Genomic DNA, 20,625 nt, shown 5'->3' with positions numbered 1-20,625 from the left:
TCGTTAACTTTCGAATAGGGTAAAATGTCAGAATCATCACTATTCTTAACAATATGTAGATACATAGAACTATAAGATTTTTTTAAAGATGGATCAGTAGTTTCTGTTATTTCTTTGTCACTAGGAAAAAATAATTATACTTAATCAAAATGACCAGAAGTTTGCAGTTTGAACATATTGTTACTTTCAGTTCTGTGTATTATCTCTTCTAGCCACAATGTCTTTCAGAAGATGTTTGTTCTTTGCTTCAGAGCCCTTATAATTATCCATAAGTTTTTTATGAGTTTTTGTTTATGCACTTGCTTAAAGAACTATATTTAGGTAACAAGTTTTATTCAATTAATTTCTATACTAAACTTGGCGTTCTTCCATTTCACCCTCTTTCCAAGTCGATTGCAATGACTGCCTCATCATGCTCCAGTTCTGTCTCTAGCACTGACGTGTTAGCTCAGAGCTGCAACTCTTGAGTGGATTACTTCTCTTAGACTCTGTCAGGGTTTTGAGCTTTGTCCCTGGAAGAGCATTGCACATGTCTGTGCATATGTGAAAACTGTCATTTCTTCCCTTGTTTCAAGCTGAAAATGGATCACCCCATTGGCAGGATTCCTGGGAATCCCTATCTAAGGGTGCTTGCTACTCCCTAACTCATCTGGCTGAAATAACATATGGGTAAATTGTCACATCCATCTTCTTATTTGAACAACACTCTAAGAAAGACAAAACAAATAGCTAAATATATTGTTTCTTTTGAGAAAATGGAAATTCAGAGTTTATATGATATGATGAAACATTATAATATATATATGAATATATATCAATATTACCAATATATAATATTGAATATATATGGTAGAATAGCAAAGATCCTAGCTAACATTTATTGAATATTGCTTATATATCGGGTGCTGCGCTTTGAATGTTGCATCATTAACTTCCTTGATCTTCAAAACAACCTTGTAGAATCAGTATCGTATTCCTTGTATTATGAAGAACTGAGCCTCAGAGCATCTGAGTGATAGTCAGCCTTAAATATTAGGTCTTGTAAAATTTTTTTTCCATTACCCTATATTTCTTACTAAGAAAAAAAATATGCTATATTAAAAATAAATTCATATTAAATTGTGATCATCTTAAAAAATAAGCATCTGAAGCACACTGATTATAATTGAATTGAACTTATACAATAGAATATAAAAATGTCCTACTTACTAACCTAAAGGATATCAATTTACCAAATTAAAGAGAAAACCACATAAAGAATATATTAAGTATATCTCTTTTCAGGTAAAGATAGTTCTGCTTAGAGTGATAAATAATAAAACACATCTTCTAACCTTCTGTTCTTTCTCTTCCTGTATTTTCTATCCTGTTTTGAACTATCGCCTAAATGAGTCACTCAATGAGATATGCTAGGCAGAATTCTAAGATGGGCTCCAAGATTTCCACCACCTTCCCATGAGTACAGGTGGGACCTATGGATATGATGGAATAGTTGCCTCCTTCATTAGGTTACACCATATGGCAATGGTGATGGGACAGTCGGTCCTGTGATTATGTTATACTACATAGCCCTCCTTGTAAGCCAAGTAGAGAGAAAGTCTGAGAGAAGTGCTGTAGCTAAGCTGAAAGGTTTTGAACTGCCTTTGGGTGAGGAGAATGGTAAGGAACCACAAGCAGCCTATAAAAACTATGAAAAATCCCTGATCAATCATTGGCAAGAAAATAGGGACCTCAATCATACCACTGGTAAGGAAATAAATTCTACCAGCAACCAGTAAGCTTGGAATAGGAACCTGGCCTTAGTCACAGTGCTAGCCAACACCCTGACAGCAGACTTGTGAGATCTGAGCTAAGAACCCAGCTGACCCCTGCCAAACTTTTAATCTATAGCACTATGAGATTATAATTTGTGTTGTGTTAGTCCACAAAATGGTGGTAATTTTGTTATACAGCAATACAAAACCGATACAGATGGGAAGGATCCTTTTGTGGAAAAATTCCTTTAAATATCATTATGAGAAGTAAATGCTATGCTATATCTACACAGAAAAGCACAATGAAATATTGTACGAAACATAGCAAGTGATGGCTAGTGTTTGACAGTTATGACCAAAAGAGCATGCTGTAAAATGAGAAAGTCTTCAGTTGGAAGCATGGTGTAAGGACAAAAAGTATCGATAAGTGCCTTCAAAGATGGCAGATAACCAGAATAATTATTGTAAATGCAAATGAATATGAAGAAAATTATTTATAAATATTCAATAATTTTAACTACATAATTGGAAATATCATTGATGTAATAATTAGATAGGAGCAATAACAAAGGAACATTTAGTCCTCTGAATAATACTAAGAGTCCAACAACCAGTGCCTTGAGGTCAATTTATATTAAAGAGTATACAAAACCTAAAGAATATTCTAGACAATATATCACACTATATAGGAAAAGTATAATTTTTATTGGAATAAACTATGTTGTCTTATGTGGTATGGGAAAATTATTAAAAATCCATCTTAAAGCTGAGACTTGTGTAACAAGTAGTGAAAATGGGATTTGATGACATAATTATTTCTCCATGCAGAAAAATAATTTTATCTAATACAGTACATATACCCATTGAATGAAAATGATTGATGCTGTTTATTATTCCCATTGAAATATTTGATTTGCACATTTTATTTTACCTATGTTTATTTCTTAATCGTATTAAATGGTGCTCTGTTAAAGAGCATAATTATTTTTATAAGGAAGAAACCATTTCAAATTTAATTTTCTGTGATATGCCATCATACTTATAGTCAAATAATAAACATAAATTTATGTTTTGCTAATTTACTACATTTTGTTAAGAAGGAATCAAGATAAATCCACAAATTCATTCCTTAACCAAACTCATAGTATAGTTCTCTTTTAAACCACGAGTTGTATGCTATCAATTATAACAATTTATCACAATGTATAGTCTTTGAGTGTACGAAACACAAAAAATCTTTGACATATAATTAGAACCTTATATTAATCACTGTCTCAACTAAACTTCGTTCTAGCACTCCTATAAAAATGATAAATTATAGCGGTTGACAGATATGACACATTTAGCAACATATATAAAAGAAGGAAATTTCATGTGAAATGAGATTACATACTGTGTTTAATTATCCTACTTCTGGAGAATAAAATACAATCTTGAATTCCATCCCATCTTCTCCATATGAAGCACAAAGATTAAGTAGGTCATATGTCACTGGCTTTAACATTTTTTTATATTCAGCTTATTTTTCTCTGTGTGCCATATGGGCAATTTTGTATTTTTAAAGTGCTCCATAAAGAAACTATTTACTTCAGGAAACTAAAGATTTTAAAGTAAAGAAAATATCTATAAAAAGTAAAAATAATTTTAAATATCATTTATGGCTTTTCTCAAATAAAAGACCAAAATTTTTCCTAAACCTTGTTCATTTAATGTAAATATCTGTGGTTACTGCCTTTTAACATATTCACTGGAGTTTTAAATCTTTGTAAGTGGGAGATGTATTAAATCTTTCCTCATTCCTGATCAAAGTATTAGATATTCCTATTTATTACTTGAATGTAACAAGCATCTATTAAGTGCTTGCAATGTACCAGGAATGTGCTAAAATAGGGCACAATTTACAAAACAAGTAAAACAGCTTCTATACCCTCAAGCTTCTCAGAGCCTAGCATGAGCAAAAAATATCAATACATTGTACAGGTGTACTCAGCAGGAGAACTGGAGATTTAAGGTAGAACAATTTAAATACCATAGTATATGTAGAAATTTAATATATGTTCGTGTGACCATTTCATGAATTGAGGCAAATGATGATAAATAAGGCTGGAGATCTGTTGTTGTACAGGTTGTATGTGCCACACTGTGCAGAAATGGGAAATGTTTAAAATGTTATTGCTTTTTTTTAAAAAAAAATTTATTGCTTAATGTCGAAAAGCATTCATAGTATTGAGAATACTATTCAAGTTTTGTTGTGAGTACAATGAAAATGTATATCTTCCTGGATAATAGATGTAAACTTGAGAATTAATAAATTTTTGCGTATACCCAACCAAATCCACATATTCATTATAACACTGTGACTTTTAACTCCATGCTGTAGATGATATTTAAGGAATAGTCTGATTTTTGTTAATTCTCTAGATTGGGATTTTGAACAATTTAAAAGGGAGAGAATATAGCCAGTGTAACTTTAAGTGGAATATATTCTATAAAAATATTGAATCACTATGTCATATACCTGAAACTAATATAATATTGTAAATCAACTATACTTCAATTAAATAAATAAATACAAGAGAGAGAAGGCACTCACGACTTAGATAGATGGTCACTGGCCACTACAGACAAAACCACTGCTGGGGCCAAGTACAGGGTCCCATGAACAGCTGCCCACACCATCAGATAACTAGACGATAGGAAAGAGGTGCACCAAAGAGCCAGACTGTGGTGAACAGACCTTTGGAGGGACCTGCCTGCAGCTGACAAAACTTCTGGAGGGCCAGACCCCCAAAGTCCTCAAACCTAGGGCTAATGTTCCAGAAAGGCCAGGACACAGCTACTCACACTCCGTGAGGACCTACACATTGAAGACAAGTCTCCCAGAGGGCCAGACCAAACAGAGCCTGATCGCCAAAGAGTTAGTTCACAAGAATGGGACATCTCAGAGGACCATGTCATCTGTGATGGGACTTGGGAAGAGTATGGTGGCCTAGATCTCTGGAAGACTAAACCATCCAAGGGCCAGATTCCCAGTGATAAAAATTCCAAAAAAAAAAAAAAAAAAAATTCCAGAGATAGAACCTCCAATGAACCTAGCCATGAAGGATGGAACGCCCAGAGGACTGTGCCATGGAGATCAAGGCCACCTGAGAAATTGTCTTCCATAGTGTCAGACCAAGCAGGCAAGGACCGCTGGAGGAGCAGGCCATGGAAAACAAGACCACCAGCCTAGACCCTGGGGAACAAGAGAGGACCAGATTCCAAAGGGGAATGCTTCAAAAGGGCAATGACAGAGACAGGATCTCATCCTAGTTCCCTGGTACCAGCTCTACCTCCTGCTCCTGCCCCTGGCCATTGGTGGCTAATGAAGCCAAGAAAAGCTGGAGCACAGGGATGGCACCAGTAGTGGGAGTGGAGGTAGGAGGATAATCTCATCCTCTGCCTGTGGCTCAGTCCGAATTTCAGGGCAGGAAGTTACCCAAAGTAAGTAAAGTTGTGGGGGGGGGGGTCGGGGCAGGCCATGGATTAAGATGTTTCAATACCTAAGTTAGCCAGACTCTGTGGAACCCTAAAGCCAAAATATTTGAATTTGATCGAGAGACGAAAAAAAAGTCTCTGCACGTATTACATTTCCTTGTATTATGTTTTAAAAATATGATATCTCTCATTTTTAAAAGTAAGGTAAAGATCCATTAACTTCTTTCATGAACCTAACCTACCTTCATTGTTAGAAAACTAATATATGTAATTTTAATACATAAATTTCTCTTGCTACAATTCAGCTGTCTTGCTAGAAGCATAACTGACTTCATTCTAAGTTGTAATCTCTCCATTAAAGTTCATGATACTGCAGTTTAAATTTATAAAGCTTAGGAATAAAAAATAACACCTAAAATTAAAAATCACTAAAGTCATTTGACATTTTCAAGTGAAAACTTTTGATAAACATGTGTGATGGATAGCTAAAATAGAATAGTAAATAGTATAAACATTCTTCTGTACGTCAAGTGTTTAAAAAGGACACAGAATATATGTCACATGTAATATACACAAAAATATATTTCAGCTTTTATATTTCATATTGTTTTATACACAGCATTATCAGTAATTTTTACTTTTGTAATGTTCTTTTGCACTAAATTTTATGTGGTCATATATATTTATAATGGAATTAGTTTGTAGTTAGGTATAGAATAAGTCTCTAAAATATATACAGTTTATATCTCTAGGGTACTTAAACATATTTTTACATTAAGGTTAGCGCTTTATTGAATTCTTGTTCATTACAATTTTTCATGTAATTTTCTAGGGTGAGAAAAATCCATGTAAAATGTTTAGCTCTGTGATTGACACAAAGAAATCACTCAATAAATGTTACCTAGTAGTAATAAGTTATTAAACAAATTTTTATGTTTCTTAATTAATATGTGAAAATGATTGAACAGCAAATTTGCTAAAACTGAGATTGTTATCCCTGTAATACCTTAATTACTTAGTCATACACATCAATAGGGCATAATAGCTACCTTGAGTTTGAAGCGATTTTCAAGACTTTTTATTTTTATGTCTGTTTCTGATCATTGAAGGATCACTGATACATACTGAAATTATTGATTGAGATTCTCCTAGACATTAAACTAACCAATTCATATAATATATAATAATATTTAATGATTACATGTAATATGTATATAATCCACTATATGCTTGCATTATATTACTTTCTACAATAAACAATTCTAAAGTGATAAGATAGTCCATGGTATATCTTTATGATCTTGCACCTATAAAGAATGATTACGTAGCTTTGAAAGTAAAATGTGAAAGGAGTCCATTGTACAAAATAAGTTTTAGCAGAAACTAGAATATATTTTGGATTCTGTTTGGCAGATCTGGAAAGACAAAAGAGAATTTCCATTGTGTGCTCCACAGAATACAGATGGTACCAGTTTTATCCTGATCAAATTTTGAAAGATGGTTATATGACTATTCAACTTAGTATACACTAGTGTTTTTCCAACTTGTTTCACAGAACACTATTCTACTCATTTGTTTTTATAAATGTTAAGAAACATGAAAACAAAGTTCTATGAGACGAATTTTGAGAAACAGTGACAAGAAATTCAAGTGTATGGTAGACAATAATGAGGAAAAATAAAAATATATTCAGCTAGATATTAATGGGGAAAATTTTCCACAGAAATTTAACACCTCGCAGCTTCAGCTTCAAGAAGTTTAAAAGCATTTCTGATAAATGGTTAAGAGCTCTGAAACTCAATCAAAATTTGTGAAACGGGGACATCACCCTCCACAGTTTTAAAGTGTATGGGCTGAAGTAAGACCGCAGAAGTTTGTAACAACAGAGAAGGTCTGTGACGATCACAGATGACGTACATTTATCAATTATTCTACATTGGATTTGCAATTGGAATTGCAAATATTCTACGGCTTCACTCCACAGTCTGATTCAGGATTGTAATTGGGGCCAAGAATTCTACATTTTAGCAAATTCTCTAGATGATTCTGATACATGTGGTCCACTATTGGCAGTTTGAGAAACACAGAAAAGTGCACAAATATCACTAATAAATAGAGATCTCATAAATTCTAGTATACAAGGACAAAGTCTCAGGAAACTTTAAAAAATAAAGAAAATAATTATTAGTAAGTGATTATATGGAGGGAGATGAAATGAAAATAAATGAGATTCAGACATTAGGTTCATCCTGCAAAAAAAACAAAACAAAAATACAGGTGTAAATTTAGAGGATAGGCTTTGAAATTTCAAACTAAGTTTTCTGAACTTCACAATACTTACCAGTTGGCCTTGACAGTGTTATTGGCTATGGTTAAATAAATAAATGCTTGTAGCTACTCCCTCTGTAAAATATTACATAGTGTTGCACATGGTGTGGTAGGACTAATGAAGCCTAACCCACATGCCCACACACACACCCCAGAGTCCCTGGAACCTGTGAATATATCATATTACCTTGCAAAAAGGACTTTGCACATGTAATTATGCTTAAGGACTTTAACTTGGGGAGATTGGGTCTACATGGATAATCAAGGCTAATCTAATGACATAGGCCCTTAGAAGCTAAGAAATTTCTCCAGCTGAAGTCAGAGATGTGTGGGAAAAGAAGGTAGTAGAGAGATGCACTAAGAAGGGAACATCAGAGAGATTTCAAGTATGAGAAGGATTCGTTTCACCAGTGGCTAGCTCACAAATGTAGGTCTTACATGCAAGGAAGAGAGAGGCCTCTAGAAATGGTGGGCAATAGATCTTTTCCAGAGCCTTCTGACAAAAGCCTAACCAGCTGACATTTTTATTTCAGCCTTATGAAACTCTGAGCAGAGGACTAGCAGAGACGACCAGGACTTTTCAGCTACAAAACTGTGAGATAATATATTTTTGTTGTTTTGCTGCTAAATTTCTGGTTGTTTGCTATGGTAGCCATAGAAAACTAATATACATGGTAGAAGATACCCATCACAAATCAATACCTGAAGATGTTCTGCAGGATGATGACCAATCCCTCAGTACTACCCAGCTGCCTAGTACCTTATATTTTAAGTCAGGATCTCCCAAACATACATTGAAATGTCATGAAGATATATGAATCCATTTTCACTGAAGCAGAAAAGACAGAAATTTAATGTTGTATATGTAGAAACAATGGAGAGCTATGAAAATATTTTTGACAGTATTTCATGAAACTTGACAGTCAAACCAGAAAGTATGGCAATATTATAATACATCTTCCAAGTTCCTACAATTTCAGTATACTTAGTATTCACTGAAAGAATAAACTAACCTAAAATATCTTTATACTTTGATGAACAGAGTGCAAGTTTTCTATTATGGAGCCTTTAATAGAAAACTATTGTATTACTAACTCCTTCAATATTGCCAAAATTACACTTAAAATTAAACCTTTGTGTTTGTAGTGTTTTAAACTATGAATTAAGTTGCCAAGATAAAAATATTCAACTATTGTGAAAGTACCTTCAAAAATAATGATTATTACTATCACAATGGAGGAAAATAAGTCTTGGAATGCATCCTCCCCTGCTAGAGAAAGACAGTTCAGAAATGTATTAGGTAGAAAATAGTGTTCAAAACTGCTCTGATATGGCATTATTAAGAATATTAAAAAAGAGAAAATATTTTTACTCAACAGTTTGCTAACAGGTATTTTTTTCCTAGGGAGAAAGCACTAGATGAAACTTTCAGTTTAAAACTTTCCCCACATGCAAACTGTTAACCTGTATACTAAAGCAATTCTATTTTATATATGATTGTTTTCTAGTGTGCTCTTTAAACATATTATATTTTGAATTATTATGTGCTTTAGAAAGTAACCACCCCTGCTACTGTATTTGTATATCTCTTATCATGATGTTACATCTGGTGTGGTGCATTTCAGTAATACGGACCTGGGGAGGCGAGTTGAATTCTGTTATGCTATTCCTATGGGTAAGGAAGGGACCCTTCCCTAAACTAGGTGAGATTTTATTGTCAAGTCACATAGAGAAGAAATTACAACTACATGACCTCAATATGAAGCACTTGAGAACAGGTTATTTTTACCTTCAGATTTTTTTACACTTTAAAAAGGGAAAACAATACAGATTCTGTACATTTTTAACACCATCAGCAGAGCCTGTGGTGTCACCCAATTATGAAACAATAATTGTATAGTGAAACATGAGTGCCCACACTATGTGGGATAAATAAAGATTATAAATGACCTCCAGTAAGTTCAGGTTTTGATACTAAGTGAGCTTGTAGCAAACTTCCAGATAAAAAACATCAGTTTCAAGTGCTTCTTTATTTTCCTCTTTGTGGTTAAGGGATTATGGATCTGTGGGACTGGAAATACTGGTTTAAAATGAAAAATGTCAACTCTTGTCTCTTAATAGAATTTTCTCTTTATTCTAACTTGCAGAGAACACAAATGACCAGTTTATTTTATGGCAGAGAGGCAAAGAACAGAGGAGAATAGGGTGGAGTCTGTGATGCCTGAATCTCAAATCAGGCCTAGTTTCCTTTTACTCTCAGATTCTGTTCCCTTTTATTAAGGTTTAAACCTATAGAGATGCCATGGTCTCATCTCTAAGAAGATTTAAGGGCAAGATTTTCCTCTGTCTAGGCACACTGCAATGAAACATTAAAGCCTACTAATTCTAGCTTTTTATTATATATTGATGATTATTGAGAAAGTGAATCTTGGTATAAGATTTGATGTAGCAGGATGAACTATAACTTCTGTCCTGGTGATTTTTCTTCTGTTTTTACCCTGGAGAATTTTGGTTTTACTACATTGAACTGGGCAGTGGTCCTTTTATATTACCATCACTTACCTTCATAGTATACTTTAAATCCATGAGCACTAACTGCAAAATCACTGGTCAAACGTAGTGAGAACACAGATTTGGTACTTGTCACTGGTGGTGGCAGATGGAATCCTGTTAACCTGAAACATAAACAGAATTAATTATTAGCTATAGACATTTTTCCTAATAGAGTTAAAGAGTATTAAAAGTCATTTTATCAAATCCCTAAGCTTTGTGAGTATGTGTGGTGTGAATTAACTTATGACATGTTGATTAGAACATGTCACTCATCGGAAGCAATTGCTATAAGTATATATAAATACGTTTATGTGTGTGTGCTATTACTGTTTATCATGTCTATCCCATATATCATCTATATGAAAATATTGATCAATTCAAACTTTGGGAGGTAAGTTATGAGATTATGGGTCTGTGCATATTTTAGCTGTTGATTTTAATAACACTTAGAAGACATTTTTGTTGAATTTTCCTGACAGTTTAAAATATATATGAGTGGGAAATATTTCAGGAAATTTGATATTAAAGGAAGAGATGTGATCTAAATATGAAATCTTGAAAGTAAAATGTCTACATGTGAGAAGTGATTTTGTTTTATCAGATTCCAGGAAGTTCTATTAAAATTAATAGTTGCAAATTATTTTAGGTTAATAATGCATAAGTTTACATAACAAATATTTGTCTGATATTTTTGCCCATAATTTACTACTTATTTTTCTAATAAATTATTGCATATAATAAGCTCGATTATATAAAATATAATTTACAATTGACACTTAATAAAGCAGAAAAGAAAAATTAAAAATAAGAAAAAGCACATTCATTGGATATAATTTTTATAAAACTAATGAAGATGAATAACTTTAAAAATTTTCTATGAATTGCCTTTATGTAACGTTCTCATTTTTTTATTCTTAATATGAGAGTAAGGATTGAGAATTTTATGCAATGGAATTATATTATTTTTTAATATACTTGCTATTTTTGCCCAACATTACATAGGTAGAATTAGTCTGTACTGAAATTATCAAATATTTTTATTTCTGAATAGCAGTAGTTCTCGTTTGTCTCAGGCCTACTTACTCTAAAAATGTATTAAGAAACCCAAAAAGATATTGCGGGCTAGATCTATCAATACTTACGCTATTTAAGTGTAAACTGAGAAACATTTTAAAATGTGCATTAGTAATATCATTTTAAAATATCTAGAATAAATCCATTATGTGTTGACATAAATAATATGTTAGTATTAAATAGCTATCTTTTCCAAAACAAAAAACGAGAAGAATACACTGTGCTTTATTTTTGCAAATCTCTTTAATGCCTGTCCCATTAGTAGAAAGTAGCTAGATTACCATATCTGCTTCTTTATTGAATATATTGCAATATGTTATTTTGTTTGATGGGTATGAAGAACCCTGATCTCACTTAGACATTTAGTTGTAAAAGGGAAGAGTATTCTAATAGCTTTTGCTTGTAAAAGTGGTTATTCTTCTTTGATACTACATAAAAACTTGACTAGTTACAATGTTGAATTCAAACCATATCAGCTAATTTTTTTGCACTCTGTAACATTAAAATCCTTTGGTTCACCTTGTCCTTGCAATAGATTGTATTTACTCATGCATTTTTCAACATTATGCATGCATTGGTCATTTGAAATACATTGGTTCACTGAGTCAGAGAGATCTTCCAAATATTAATACACTTCATTATAAAATATTTAAAACTCACATTTTTATTTCTATTGATCACATCAGAAAAATCTTTAAACTTGGGCAAGCTCTAAAGCTTACAGTGGTGGATTGAAGTTTTCCAAAATTCTAATTTTTTACTTGAAAACTCAGACTTCATCGCTAACAGCAAATCCTGTCAGTTGTTTTCCTTGAAGTAACAAGTCAGGTTCATATTTTTCGGAGGGGCAGGGGGGAATAGATACCAAATGCCTAAGTGTGACTAACCATAGTTTATCTGTTAATCATTCTTTCAAATAAAAAGTTTGTTCCATGAAAAAAGTGGCTAGTTCAGCTGATAACTCAAGCTATTTTTCCTTCAGACACCATCATATTTTAGTAGGCATAGAAAGGTTTTTGTTTGTTGTTTTTTCATTTTTTTCCACTTTGTCGCACAGGTCATTAAAAAGAGGAGTATTACAGGGTGGACATTTAATGACATAATTAGTTATAGCTTTAGCAGGAACATTCTTAAGTACAATTGGATTTTTTTTTTTTTTTGGCACTGCAAGTGTGTGGCAGTAAAGAATACAATAACTAATGATTACTAGTACAGTTTGAAGTCACTGACTTGTGTTAATGCACCAGCAGTTTTATACCCAGCATTACTTTTGTGCATGAGGGCAAATGCCAATACAGAGAAAAAGGTGAATAATGCCTCAACAGTATTATGGAAATAATTTTGATTTCATGGACCCCCTGAAAATGTCTCAGAACTTTCAAGAATACATGGTTCACATTTTGAGAACCACTGTTGTATAGGAATCTACTGCAATAAATATACCACAATTCATTTATTCACTCACTGTTGATGAACATTTGGGTTATATATACTTTGTTCAGTATGTTTTCATCAACATCCTTATCAAAGTCCACTCTTGGGACTTCCCTGGAAGTCCATTGTTTAAGACTCCACGCTTCCACTTCAAGGGGCGTGTGTTCGATCCCTGGTCAGGAACTAAGATTCCCACATACCGCACGGTGAGGCAAAAAAAAAAAAAATATATATATATATATATATATATATACAGAAAATACAGAAAAGTCCATTCTTAAACACTTTCATAGCAATTTTCTCTAGAGTATATAAGCATTTACAGCTTTAAATTTTCCTCTTTTTGCTGCATAAGCTACACCCTGCAAGGGACCTAGTCAAACTTTTTCTATATTCCTTTGTGATTTCCTCTTTGTTCCATGGTTAGAAATACATCGCTTAAATTATAAACATATGGGTTACTTTAGTTATATTTTGTTACCAATGTGTATCTCATTTACATTATAGTCAGATAACATTTTCTCTATGAATTTAATCCTTTGAAATTCATTCAAATTTGCTTCATGGTCGGATATTGTAAATTTTTATTATGTGCCTAGTTTTCTTATAAAGAACAAGCATATTATTTTCCTATACTTAATCCAAGTTATCACAAACTTAAACAACACCCATTATTACCTCACAGTTACGTGGATCTAGGCAGAGCATAACTCAACTGATTCTCTGCTTAGAGTCTCGCAAGAATGGAATCATGGTGTCAGCTTGGCTGCATTGCTTTCTGGAAACTCTGCAGTTACATCTGCTTCACTTCCAAATTCAGCAGGCTATTGCCAGAATTCAGTTTCATGAAATTGTAAAATTAAGGTCCTCCTTTCCTTGCTGGCTGTTAGCTTGGGGTTATTCTCAGCTTTTAGAAATTGAAGGCATTCCTTGGTTTGTGGCCCCCATCCTCCATCTCCAGAGTCAGCAATGGCAGTCCAAGTTCTTCTTATTCTTCAGATATCTGTGGTTTCCCCTTCTATCTCATCCCTCTGCTGCTCAGGCTGGAAGAAGTTCTCTGCCTCTTCTGCCTCTGCTTTTAAATGCTCATGTAATTAGATTGTGCCCAAATGGATAATTCAAATATCTTCCTATTATAACATCTGTAATCTTAATTCCATTTGTAAAATTCCTTTTGCCATGTGATAGAACATATTTGCAGGTTCTGAGGGAACCATTATTCTGTAATCATTATTCTGCCTACCATAATGGGTATATATCAGAGGCTAGGTGCAGTCCCGGACTCCTAATGAAACAAATTAGTTTTCCATGTCTTAAAACTTTATATAAATAAAATCATATAATAAAATTATTCTGCCTCTGGCTTTTTTGACTCAACATTACCTTTGTATTATTATAGCAGTAGTATGGAACTTAATTTTCATTGCTCTATAGGATTCCATTTTATGAGTATACTTCAATTTATTTATCCATTCTATTGTTGGTGGACTTTTTTTTCCAGTTGGGTCTTTTATAAATAATACTGCTATGAACATGTGTTACATGTTTTGTAAGCATTTATACATATTTCTCTTGAGAATATACCTAGTACTAGAATTTCTGGGTAATTGCGGAACTAATGGGTTGTTAAATAATTTTCTAGATTTTTTCAACATTATTTCTTGATATAAAGATGTAAAAATAAAGTATTCCCCACTTTAAATGCTCAGAATATTTTTTCAGAAAAATAAGAAACATTGTCAGGGAAAAAAAAGGACAAATGATTTTGCAACAAAAAAAGTCTGAGAACCTATTTACCTTATAACCAGACTGTTATGATGTTATATATGATATTATACTATGAAAAGTGGCCTTCCAAAATTGCCTGGACTCTAATCCCTGGAATATTTAAATATGTCACCTTGTATGACAAAAGGAACTTTACAGATGTGATTAAGTTAAAATCTTAAGAATAGTAAATTAACCTAGATTATCTGGATGGATCAGAGTATTCACAAGGGTCCTTATCAAAGGAAGGTAGGAGGATCAGAGAGAGAGTAGGAGATGTGACAATGAAAGCAGAGGTTTGAGTGATGCAGTTTCTGGCTATGAAGCTAGAAGAGGGACACAAGCCAAAGAAGGGCAAGCAGCCTCTATAAGCTGGAGAAGTCAAGGAACAGATTTTCTCCTAGACCCCTCCGTAAGAGATGCAGTCCTGCTGACACCTTGAGTTCAGCCCACTTAAATACATTTTGGACTTCAGTTCTCCAGACTGCAAGATAATAAATTTATGTTGTTCAAACCACTAAGTTTGCAGTAATTTGTTGCATCAACAGTTGGAAACCAATGCATAGCTCTCTTTTGGGCTTTGAAATACACATTTTTAAAAAGTGTCTAAAATATTAATTTATTATACAAATGAAAATAGAGGTCCCATGGAACCTAGTGACCACTGTAATTCACTGAGACTCATGTTGATATTATACAAAACAAGTAGATTCAGAGCTTATCAGTGCAACATTTATTTGAAAATAATGTTTTGAAAACCTTTCTATATAGGTAAAACATGCAATTTCACCCTCAGATTAGAAGGCATAAGGGACTGGGAGATATTAAACAACTGGATCAAGTTCAAAATAGGGCCAGGTCTAAGACTACAACATACTGTTTTGTCCCATTTTCTAGTGAACACCCTGTTTATCCTCTCATTGTCTTTGGCACATTTATTAAATCAAAATATTAAATATTTGAACTACTGATGTACATACAAATTATTTTACATGCAATCTCAGATTTTTATACTTGTTCAGATACATTAAATAATCCAATATTTTTAGGCAATACTTAGAACCTTTTACCATTAAATTTTCCAAAATGATAGAGGACAATGTGAAGAATTTTTCCCACTTATCAAAAGCAAGTTTTTTTCCAGTTATCCTTAAATACTCAGTATGTAGTGGCATGTTGTATAATGGAAGATTTAGTTTTCTTTTTCACTTCAGTAAATGATGGAAGATGTATGTTTTTAAACTTATTTTCATGATAGTTGTACCATTATGAGGATTTACAGTAACTTGTTTTACTCCCTCCCATGATACATTACTTGATTGATCTGAAAATAAACTTTAAGTTATGAATCCCATTAGTTACTTTTCTTTACAAGACTTCATTTTATAATTTAATATTTATGTGTGATTATTTATTAAGCTTCTCTCTTTCTCCTTTGGGCACTAAACTTCCTGAAGTCAATGCTTGGAACTCAATAGTTTATCACCAGTTCTTCATGCAATGCATTCCATGTAAGAGGCTCTCTTAACATGGTTAAATTAATGAAGTGGAATGATAGAAAAATGTGAAAGCCATCATAATGCTTTCTTTTTCAAACCAAAAATTTGTTCTTTGAACAGTGTTTTCAAGAATCATGAGAATGTAAAGAAATGCCAATTGTTAAGAAAATCCAAATAGTCTATTTAGAGACTCTTGTTCAGAGTTATTTTTTACCATGTTATTAATCTCAAGAGTTAAAGGGAGACCATATATTTTATGTATACCTATTTGAAATATCTTTTAGGATATAACTATATAATTTAAACATTTATTTTCCAGGTAAAACTAATATGATTTTTATCTTCAATGTGAGTTATAAATTACAGTAGTTAAATATACATGTATTTTACCTGAATTTAACACATTTTCTATGTACTGTAAAAGCATAATATTTTATGGATAAGCATAATATTTTTCATGGAATTCAGATATTTGTGAAATTTAGTTTTTTATATATTGTTTTATACCTTATCAATTATATTCCCTTCTTATTGACATATGATAAATTTGCATAGTGAATGACATTTTATGTTCCTTTTAAAGAATACCAGAGTGTAATTTTATTTTCACTGAATTACAATTGATGAAATCACAGCTCAGAATTGATTAGTAAATTGTTTAAATCCATACAGCTGGTAGGCAGTGGAGCAAAGATATAAACCCATAACTTCCCACTCCAGTCTATCTCTCTCCTTATGATTTTCCCATAGGGGAAATTATTTTTCCATGAAGGGCAAAAATGCATATTTAGTCCATCTTTTTTTCTCCACAATGCCCATATAAATTTCTTAACAAATATGTGAAATAGATAAAAACATGATCACATGATAGCTTTAAGTAGTTGAGGCTGGTAAAAAACTGTGTCATAATTATGAAGTCATTGAATTAAAGGCCTGGAAATTAATGGAGAACCACTGCCTGTACATGTTGATACCTTTATGGCAAAGGTTACCAGTGGTTAGCAAAGATATTTCCTGACTAGGAAAACTAAATAAGAGTAGCAAACAGAAATGTCAGGGGAAAGTCCTAGATGATGCAATGTTAATGTCCTTCAGATATTATTTTTTATAAAAGTTAAAATTTGAGGAGTAGCCAATAAAGTATTGAAATATATTAATTTTGCTATGTAGCTACTTTGTTTTATGACATCACAACAATCAACATTTTCTCTCACCATAAATTTGATGCTTAAAAATGCATGTAAACTCAGATTAAAGAACAATAATTTCCCTTTAATACATTTAGTTTCATTAAAAATTCAAAACATTTCCTCTATTTCACATTTGTATTGGTGAATGTTTCGTCATGAACTACTTTATGGCCATTGTTTCAGTAAGTTCTCTCTAGTGACAGAACGGCAGAGCATGTTGGTTGTTTTTTCATCTTACATTTAATAGTTTCTAATGTATAACCGCTACTCTACCTTTCCCCTAATCCCGCATGCACCCCTAATCATATTTTAGCATTTGTTACTTACTAGACAAAACATTCATCAGAAGCTGTGGAATGTGTTAAAATTCACACACTTAAAGCAAGTGGTCCTATCACTTCTCATGCCTGCTTTTAATAGATGAAAACATTCTTGAAGCATTTCCTCTTAAAAAGATTCAGAAACATTAATGATATCTCATACTGTAATGAGTAACTAGTTACAGAGAGAATTAAATGATTAACTTGTAACTTTATATAATGACTAATATGAAAAGTACTAAAATAATTATTTGGTAATTAATGCAAAAATGATAGAAATTTAAATTACCAGAAAGTCATTTAAAATGTCAATGCATATGCTTTTTAAATAATAGGCTGTTTGTTTAAGATCTTCTTAAATTAATGGCAATAAATGTGCCATTTTATAGCTTAATGTAACAGAAACCCCTAAAACATCAACACTGGTGGATAAAAATGATGCCTGTATCATTATCTAAATGTGTTTATCAACTTTTAACAGTGAGATGTTATTATTTCCATGAGACTTGAGCATGGAGAATGACTAGATCTATACTATCTTTAACAATGTAATCAAAGGGCTCTTTTAATATATACATTTTTAATGTACCTATCAACTGATTGCAATATTTCAAATGTTCTCTAGTTAAGAGAATTAACATAAAAGTCACAGTTTTAAATTAAATGGCTATTAGCATATTACTGCTTATAGTGAGACAGAGGGAAAACAGACATGAGGAATGCAGAAAGAGAGAGAGGGAGCTTTATTTAAAAACTGGTAACATTACCAAAGTCCCAGGATTTTGTGATTGTTGAGTAAGACAATTCACGTGAATGGTCTGGTGTATTTTTTTTTTTTTTCATTGAAGTAGAGTTGATTTACAATGCTGGGCCAATCTCTGCTGTACAGCAAAGTGACTCAGTTCTACACATTCTTTTTTTAATATATTCTTATTTTTTGGAACCTAAGAAATAGCTATAAAACGTTAGTTTCATTAGTGCTATGACTCAAAATCCATTGCCCTTTTGTCTGCACTCAGTGGCATACTAAGACTAGGATAAATTCTATTATAACACCAGCATTTCCACGGTGGTTTCTCATTACTCACAGTAAGAGTTTTGGATTTGAATAATCTTACAATTTTACTTTGGTTATACAGTTCTTAAAACTGATCCAGGTAATATACAGTGAATTGTCAGCTGAAACAAACTGTTAACCTATTTAATTTCAAAATGAATGGGAAAACCACAGGAACAAATAGATCTTTAAAGTAATGACTGTTCTGTGAGAATAAATCATGCATACCCTATTGATATTGGGGTACATGAAGTACAACAGCATAATTCATGGTTATGTCAAGATGACAGTAATTGTAATATTAAAGAAAAAGATGGCTGCAACAATATTTGAATGATTATAGAATTTGTTGAGAGTAAATGAGCTGTAGCTTCTATCAAACATAAAATTCCCAAAAAGCCATCATGTGTGAGGATGGCAAATTCACAATGTTAGAAACATGTGCTAGGTATAGATTTAGATATGGAAATGGATATAGATAATGATATACATAGGGTATGGGTAGGGATAAGATAAATATGGATGTGACTATGAACATTGTAAAGATATAGATAGAAAAGTAGGCAACTAACATTCATTTCTACTCTTTTCTGTTCTTTCCATTGTACTGAAGTGCCTGTGAGTCTTGGAACTACGCTTGCTAGACTACCTCTCTTTGCCAGCAAAGTTGTCTATTAGATTTTGCCAATGAAGGCAATTCCATAAGACTTAGAATGTGAATTGAGTATAAGCCATTATTATGTCTTGGTAGGTAAGTGCATTGGATTCAGCAGGTGTTAGAGGTGAAGATTTTTCATCAGCTTACCAGAATTCTTATTTAAAACAATTGTTTCGGTGCTGCAAAAAACTGAGCTCGCAATTAGTGTTTTCCTGCAATTTCTGCAAATTTCTGATTTCTTGAAAGCTAGTGAAGGTTCTCTCTGACCTTCATACCGCAGCCTTAAATTCAGAAATCTTGTTATTAAATGTGTTCCTACTTTAAGTATGTCAGTTTCTTTCCTTCTTGTCTGAACCCTGAGAGATGCACAAATACTATAAAACCACTATCCCGTGGAGAAAATATTTTCTTCCCTCAAAATATAGCTTGAGAATATCTTTAACTCTGTATGTTAATAATCATAATATCTGTAATCATAATCTATATGTTACATAGTTACATATTTATATATAAAATATATTTTTTAAAAAAGCATAAAGTGAACATAGGAAATTTTTGTGGAAATATGAATTGACACATCAAACAATACCAGTATAACAATAAATCTTTTGTGGCAGTGGGTTGTATTAATATTATTTTTCTTTTTACTTGAATATTTTCCAGTGATCACATCTCACCCCAAAATATTTGACTTTGTAATTAGAAATCACTATTTTTTAAATGAATGAAATGAGGTTGCTCTGAGTGGTTCATGCAAGTAAAAAAAAAAAAATACCACAAATATATTGGTAGCTTTCATGGCAAGTTTCCATATTCTATGCATTTTTTAGCCCTTCTATCCACCAAGAAAAGTGTCACATATATGGCAAGATTCTGAAATTTTATTTTTGAACAAATACCTCAAAGAAGCAAATCTTTAAAGAAATATACATATACTGTATTAATTTTTAATATATAGAAGTTTGAAGATAATATTTTATTACCAGATCTTGCCACTGATTTTGTAATGTCCTTACATTTGGTATATATGTATGTACAAATTTATGATTTTCTAATATTAGTGTTTTAAAATCTGCATTTAGTTAGGAAGATTATTTAGAAAATAATTGTTTCTTGAATCCTTTAAATTAATTTTTTGTCCTTCCAAACTTTGGTCCAAATAACTATTATAATCTTTATAAAATCAATGTAAGCTAAGGATTTGTTAAATACCATTTCTGAATGTACATAGAATTAACTTGTGATGTTTTTCTAAAAATACCAGTTATAGATACAATAAAAATGTCTTCTAAAAAGTACATGACCATGCACTTAATTATATATTTTTTATTTGATAAATTCAATCCTTTTTCTATGAGGGCTCAATATCTTCTAGATATATTTAGAATATCAAATTGAAACATCTATGAAAGATTAGTTCTCTTTGACACAATCATTTTTTGACGCATATATGCCTTTGGATGTATGTTATGTCATAAAAGCAAAAGGGTAATTTTTTAAAAAGTGGTTCCTGA

At 32.2% G+C, this 20,625-nt stretch overlaps 1 protein-coding gene across 1 annotated transcript in view; it reads right to left on the bottom strand.

Annotated features, from left to right (window-relative positions):
• Window positions 1-20,625, bottom strand: part of LOC137209954 (CUB and sushi domain-containing protein 3-like) — a 351,862-nt gene that overhangs the window by 200,173 nt on the left and 131,064 nt on the right. The window contains exon 3 of the mRNA XM_067711455.1: window positions 10,122-10,234. Within this exon, the coding sequence (XP_067567556.1) occupies window positions 10,122-10,234 (113 nt within the window). The remainder of the gene's footprint in view (window positions 1-10,121; window positions 10,235-20,625) is intronic.

This window comes from Pseudorca crassidens, chromosome 17, assembly GCF_039906515.1.
Source record: "Pseudorca crassidens isolate mPseCra1 chromosome 17, mPseCra1.hap1, whole genome shotgun sequence".
Classification (NCBI taxonomy): domain Eukaryota; kingdom Metazoa; phylum Chordata; class Mammalia; order Artiodactyla; family Delphinidae; genus Pseudorca; species Pseudorca crassidens.
Note: the sequence above shows the minus strand (reverse complement) of the source record. Positions and strands in the feature narration are given on the sequence as shown.